This window comes from Poromitra crassiceps, assembly GCF_964638095.1.
Source record: "Poromitra crassiceps genome assembly, chromosome: 4".
NCBI classification, from domain to species: Eukaryota; Metazoa; Chordata; class Actinopteri; order Beryciformes; family Melamphaidae; genus Poromitra; species Poromitra crassiceps.
This window is the reverse complement of record NC_139626.1, coordinates 64,748,232-64,754,582: the sequence shown is the minus strand read 5'-3', so window position 1 is coordinate 64,754,582 and position 6,351 is coordinate 64,748,232. Positions and strand designations below refer to the sequence as shown.

The 6,351-nt window shown below is 43.4% G+C and overlaps 1 protein-coding gene across 1 annotated transcript; it reads right to left on the bottom strand.

Annotated features, from left to right (window-relative positions):
* Positions 1 to 4,577: 4,577 nt before the first annotated feature.
* LOC310775908 (zinc finger BED domain-containing protein 4-like) lies at positions 4,578 to 5,930 on the bottom strand (the record flags this gene model as incomplete). The annotated part of the gene is made up of 1 exon (XM_083636032.1): positions 4,578 to 5,930. One exon carries the CDS (start codon positions 5,928 to 5,930, stop codon positions 4,578 to 4,580), a length of 1,353 nt encoding a protein of 450 aa, XP_083492158.1.
* Positions 5,931 to 6,351: the final 421 nt, after the last annotated feature.

Below are 6,351 nucleotides of genomic sequence, written 5' to 3'. Positions count from 1 at the left end.
AGCATTTTCTTTTCAATTAGGATGTTGGCCGTTTTACCAGAGGTGGGGAGCATCCTGAAGAGCTGACTTAGGCAAAAATATCATTTTCGGAAAAAAGTGACTTAGGCCATTAGTTTAGCAAGGCGACGATATAATACATCACCATAATCAAGGACTGGTAAAAAAGTGTCAGCGAGTTAAAAACTTACAGAGGAATAAAACAAATGTTCTATCTGTCAGGAGTTAAAAGCGACGGTAAACATAAAAGTCTTTAGTCTATTTTTAAAGTAAGTAAAGTTGGGGCAAATCTGAGGTCTTCAGGCAGTTTGTTCCAGCTAGCAGAAGCATAGTGGGAGAATGCAGCTTTCCCATGACATAGGAGTGAGTTTGAAAATGATCAAATATTGGTGGTTAAGACTGAATAATGACATCACAACTGTTAATTTAAAATGAGTTATTCCTCTAAACCTGGCTTCAAATGCCCCCAAATTTTTCACGCTGGCGCCGTTCAGCCCCCAGCAAAATCTGGCCCTCTGGTAGCGAGGACCTTTTTTGTGGCCCTCTCTATCATCAAAGTTCCTGGGTTACAGAATGACAAGATTTGTTCGGCCCCCGGCAACAATCTGGGTTTCTCATGTGGCCCCCCATGAAAAATAATTGCCCACCCCTGCTGTAGACGGTGTGAGGTATCTGCACTTATCTATTTAGCCTACTAACCCTTTTTATGTTTGTAACCAGCAATTATGTATTTTGTGGGCGGCGCCGAACTGGTTGCAGAAAGTTACAACTAGCGGTTCAACTGTCATAGAAATATGGAAGATCTGGATGCCTCCTCCACATATTTCAAAGCTTTGCCAGCAACAGACTTGTTACACAAAATAAGCTAACTCTTTTAATGGGGTGAGGTACGATAACCGTACCGTTTCAAATTTTCATTATCATTCAAACTGTGGTACTGTGATTACCATGTTACCATGATTACAGTGCTTTGGAAAACATGGTAAATACTGTCCATCAACCAAAGTTGGCACTGGGTCTATATATTGCAGTTGTGTCTGTGAATTGCCATAACTGTGCCCAAGTACTTGAAGTGTTGGACTTGTTCTACATGCTGGTTATTGAGTGTGACAGGAGTGATACTGGTTCCCGGTAGTTTTATTTGTATTAGGAGTTCTTTTGTTTGGGTCACATTCATTTCCAGATCACTTGCCCAACACCAGTCCTGCAGTATAGTGACCTGGCTGGAGTAAGCATCCTGCAGTACAGTGACCGGGCTGGAGTAAGCATCCTGCAGTACAGTATAGTGACCTGGCTGGAGTAAGCATGCTGCAGTACAGTGACCTGGCTGGAGTAAGCATCCTGCAGTACAGTATAGTGACCTGGCTGGAGTAAGCATCCTGCAGTACAGTATAGTGACCTGGCTGGAGTAAGCATGCTGCAGTACAGTATAGTGACCTGGCTGGAGTAAGCATCCTGCAGTACAGTGACCTGGCTGGAGTAAGCATCCTGCAGTACAGTGACCTGGCTGGAGTAAGCATCCTGCAGTACAGTATTATAGTGACCTGGCTGGAGTAAGCATCCTGCAGTACAGTATTATAGTGACCTGGCTGGAGTAAGCATCCTGCAGTACAGTATAGTGACCTGGCTGGAGTAAGCATCCTGCAGTACAGTATAGTGACCTGGCTGGAGTAAGCATCCTGCAGTACAGTACAGTGACCTGGCTGGAGTAAGCATCCTGCAGTACAGTATAGTGACCTGGTTGGAGTAAGCATCCTACAGTACAGTATAGTGACCTGGCTGGAGTAAGCATCCTACAGTACAGTACAGTGACCTGGCTGGAGTAAGCATCCTGCAGTACAGTAACCTGGCTGGAGTATGCATCCTGCAGTACAGTATAGTGACCTGGCTGGAGTAAGCATCCTGCAGTACAGTATAGTGACCTGGCTGGAGTAAGCATCCTGCAGTACAGTATAGTGACCTGGCTGGAGTAAGCATCCTGCAGTACAGTATAGTGACCTGGCTGGAGTAAGCATCCTGCAGTACAGTATAGTGACCTGGCTGGAGTAAGCATCCTGCAGTACAGTGACCTGGCTGGAGTAAGCATCCTGCAGTACAGTAACCTGGCTGGAGTATGCATCCTGCAGTACAGTATAGTGACCTGGCTGGAGTAAGCATCCTGCAGTACAGTATAGTGACCTGGCTGGAGTAAGCATCCTGCAGTACAGTATAGTGACCTGGCTGGAGTAAGCATCCTGCAGTACAGTGACCTGGCTGGAGTAAGCATCCTGCAGTACAGTGTAGAGATGCTGCGATCGAGATTTTTCAATTCCGATCCGATTCCGATATTTTAGCCTCAAAACGGATCCGATTCCGATCAAATTTCGATACCCGATTCGATACCGATTTCGATCCGATACCGATACAGCACATATTTAAGCCTCTCTATGCTGTCTGATAGCTGCTAGCAGGCAACAAACATTTTTAGCTTTACTTTTTAGTACTGATTTTGTAGTCTGGAATGTTAAATAAAAGATTAATCAAGTGATATTACTCAAACAGAGAACATAACCTCCCCAGAATAATAGTCAACAAGTTCCACAACAGTAGGTTATGAGAAAAACGTACCCATTTATTTTACTTTGTTTAACCTAACAGCATTAAAATAAAATACAAAATAAATTAAAATACCCTGTGTATTATAACACAAGACAATAGACATACTTTTACTTTATGTATGTAACACACTTCTGTAGTGCAGTGGTTCTCAAAGTGATTTCCAGGGACTCTCTCTGGGTTCCTTTAGGGGGGTCTAAAATGACCTACAAGTCTGTAACTCTGACAGTATACAAAATGGAACCAAATGGACCCGTTAAGTGGACACCTTGAAATTTAAAAGTTTTAGAACCATTATTGCTGTAGTGAGAAACAACCTTCAACAGAGAAGAGAGAACAATATAAAACAAATATGAAATAATACAGTAGGTACAGTTTACTAAAGTAGGCTTCTTACTAAGTTTAAGTTTAACTTAACAGCATTAAAATAAAATACAAAATAAATTAAAATACCCTGTGTAACACAAGACAATAGACATACTTTTACTTTATGTATGTAACACACTTCTGTAGTGCAGTGGTTCTCAAAGTGATTTCCAGGGAGTCTCTCTGGATTCCTTTAGGGGGGTCTAAAATGACCTACAAGTCTGTAACTCTGACAGTATACAAAATGGAACCAAATGGACCCGTTAAGTGGACACCTTGAAATTTAAAAGTTTTAGAACCATTATTGCTGTAGTGAGAAACAACCTTCAACAGAGAAGAGAGAACAATATAAAACAAATGTGAAATAATACAGTAGGTACAGTTTACTAAAGTAGGCTTCTTCGTCAGGGAAAAAAATACAAGTCAAGACTTCTAAAGTCACATAAATAATAAAATAAATAAAATCTCTTTAACAAAGCTAAATTATACAACCTGTACTAGTTACTTCTCATGACATGCCTTGACATTTCTTTTTTGTTCTGTTATAGTGTAGCACACTAACCCTTACCCTGGAAAATAGAGCACACTGACTGCACAAAACAAATTATCAGTTATTCAACTAACTGAACTCCACTTTCTGTTTCAGCAGACAGTCCGAGCTTGATGGGGAGATTCTTTTTTAAGAATATTAGCATTTCTGCATGCTCAGCTGTCAACCTATTCCTTTTCTCGTCTAAGATAATTGACGCTGTGCTAAAGAGCCTCTCGCTCTCTACACTTGTGCAGGGAGCACAAAGGAACTTTGCTGCTGTTGCTGCCAGGGTGGGGAATCTAGCTCTGTTGCCTTTCCAGTACTGGAAAGGATTGCTCTTACGATCTAGAAGAGGCTTACTGAGGTAGCTCTCCATTTCAATTGCCCCTGGGGTGATCTGCTCAGAGACAGAAGGACCTGCTACTGGGCTGCTCTCCTCAAATATCTCATTGAAGATGCTGCCAAGACTGCTGCTGCTGGCACCCTCCATCCGTGGAATCTTCTCTGCAGGCTCAGCCTCAGACACGATTTCAGATGGAGGCATGGTCTTCAGCATCTCTGCTCTCAAAAGCTCCTTAGCAGGTCCCACGTTGTCTGCATTCGTGAAGTACCTGGTATAAATGTAAAATATTTAAACTGATTAATGTTCTCAATAAATTACTGATTAGCCTACATTGTATTTGACTGTGTGTCTGTGAGCATGAAAAATACATTTATTGAAAAAAAAAAAATCTGTTTTTTCATGCACACAGACACACAGTCATGATGATAATGTAAATAAACACAGTGATTCTGTAACCCACTTCATATGATCTCACTTTTTTTGTTTGCTATTTATTTAATCCATTAATCCACCTGGACAGCATCTGTGTCACATTAGATGTTAGCCTTGGATATTCAAAAATAGCAGATGTACAAGCTCACAGCGCAGCCCTTTGTGCTGCACTGCGAGCTTGTACATCTGGTATTTTGGAAAAAAGAAAAATGTGACTAATTTTGAATTAAAAAACAAATGTGGGAACTACTGATTTAGAAGGCATTAGCAGAATCAGTCTCAGGTCTTAATAATTAATATATCATAATATTTTTAAATTCCCTTGTCTTTGTAACGTGGATCAAGTAATGTTCCCACGACGTAAAGGGGCTGTGATTCCACGTCAGTGAAACATTTGCGGACTGCTTCCAGAAGGGTGTTTTTCATGGTTTTGATCCCCTGGTCATCTTCGCTCTCCTTACTGAGAAAGCGTGTCAAGACATGGACAGAGGGGATGACATCAGCTGCGGTGGCAGAGGCAGCACTGACATTAGTTGTGAGCTCTTGAAAGGGGGTGAGAACCTTGGATGTCTTCTCTAACAGCCCCCACTGGTTTGCTGTTAGAGTGGCTGGCAGGGTGTTATCAGATGAGTAGGCATGCAGCACCCTCTTCTGCTCAACGAGGCTGTCGATCATGATCTTGGTACTACTCCACCTTGTTTGGACATCATGTAGCAGACGTTTGGGTTTCATTCGCAACTCATCTTGTATGTCTTGAAGTTGTGAATAAGACAGGTTGGAGTGCTTAAAGTGGCCCACTATTTTTCTCCCGTTGGCTAGTGCATCACTTACAGCTCGCTGTGACAAAAGCCCTTCATGCACTATCAGCTGTAATGTGTGAGCAAAGCATCCTATGCTTCCCACTTCTAGCTGTCTCATAGCCTTTTTCATATTAGAAGCATTGTCGCTTACAATGACATGGACCTTCTTCTTGTCGATCTCCCAGTCAAGCAGCATCTGCTGTATCGCGTCCATGATCGTTTCAGCTGTGTGTGAACCTCTGAACTCGCGTGCATGTAACACCGCTCTCCTCAGAGTGAAGTCAGGATCCTGGTCAACCCAGTGCGCAGTCAGACTCAGTAAAGACATGGGACGAACGTCTGAACTCCAGATGTCGGTCGTGAAACTAACTGCATTTGCACTTCCCAAATATGTCGACAGGAAACTTCTCACCTCTTTATAAATCTGCGGGATGGCTGTGTCAGTGATATAACTCCGGCTGGGCATATCGTAGCGGGGCTCCAGCTGCTCTACCAAGCGTCTAAACCCGACATTATTAACCACCGACAGTGGCTGGTCATCGAGCACTATAAACTGGGCAATGTGCTCCGTTATTGCTTTTGCTCTTTTGCTCTCTCTTGGGAGTTTTTCACGGGTTGTAAGACTCGCTGTCAACGTGGATTGTCTGAGGGAACCACCAGGTTGTTGACGCTTTTTATTTTCAGTGGCTTTCACAAATTCCGCGTGCAGCTCGTTGTGATACTTTTTCAGGTGGTTTATTTGGTTCGTTGTGTTGTACCTACTACTGGCGCTGCCACCGCGTGGAATGTCTTTATTGCAAGTTTTGCATTTGGCTGTTTTGTCCCCTTCGCTTTCTAGTGTGTAATATTCCCACACGGCGGACATCGTTGGGTTTTCGCTCGCTCTCTGCCGTTGCCGTGTTCCGTGTAATGCTACGGTGTCGGTGATACCACTTGGCTAGCTGCCTGCTACAGAAGCCCTGCCCCTGTTGTAAGTTAACTTGTGATCACGTGGCCTGTGTGTGCTGCTGCTGCTGCTGCTGCTGCATGCTGGATAGAAATCCTGGAGCGGAGTCATGGAATGGAGTGCTTATATCGGAGCCTTGGATCGGTCATTTTCGCTGGAATCCGATCCGATCCGATCCATGTTTTTTGGCTGATATCGCGCCGATATCCGATCACATGATCGGATCGCAGCATCTCTAGTACAGTGACCTGGCTGGAGTAAGCATCCTGCAGTACAGTATAGTGACCTGGCTGGAGTAAGCATCCTGCAGTACAGTATAGTGACCTGGCTGGAGTAAGCA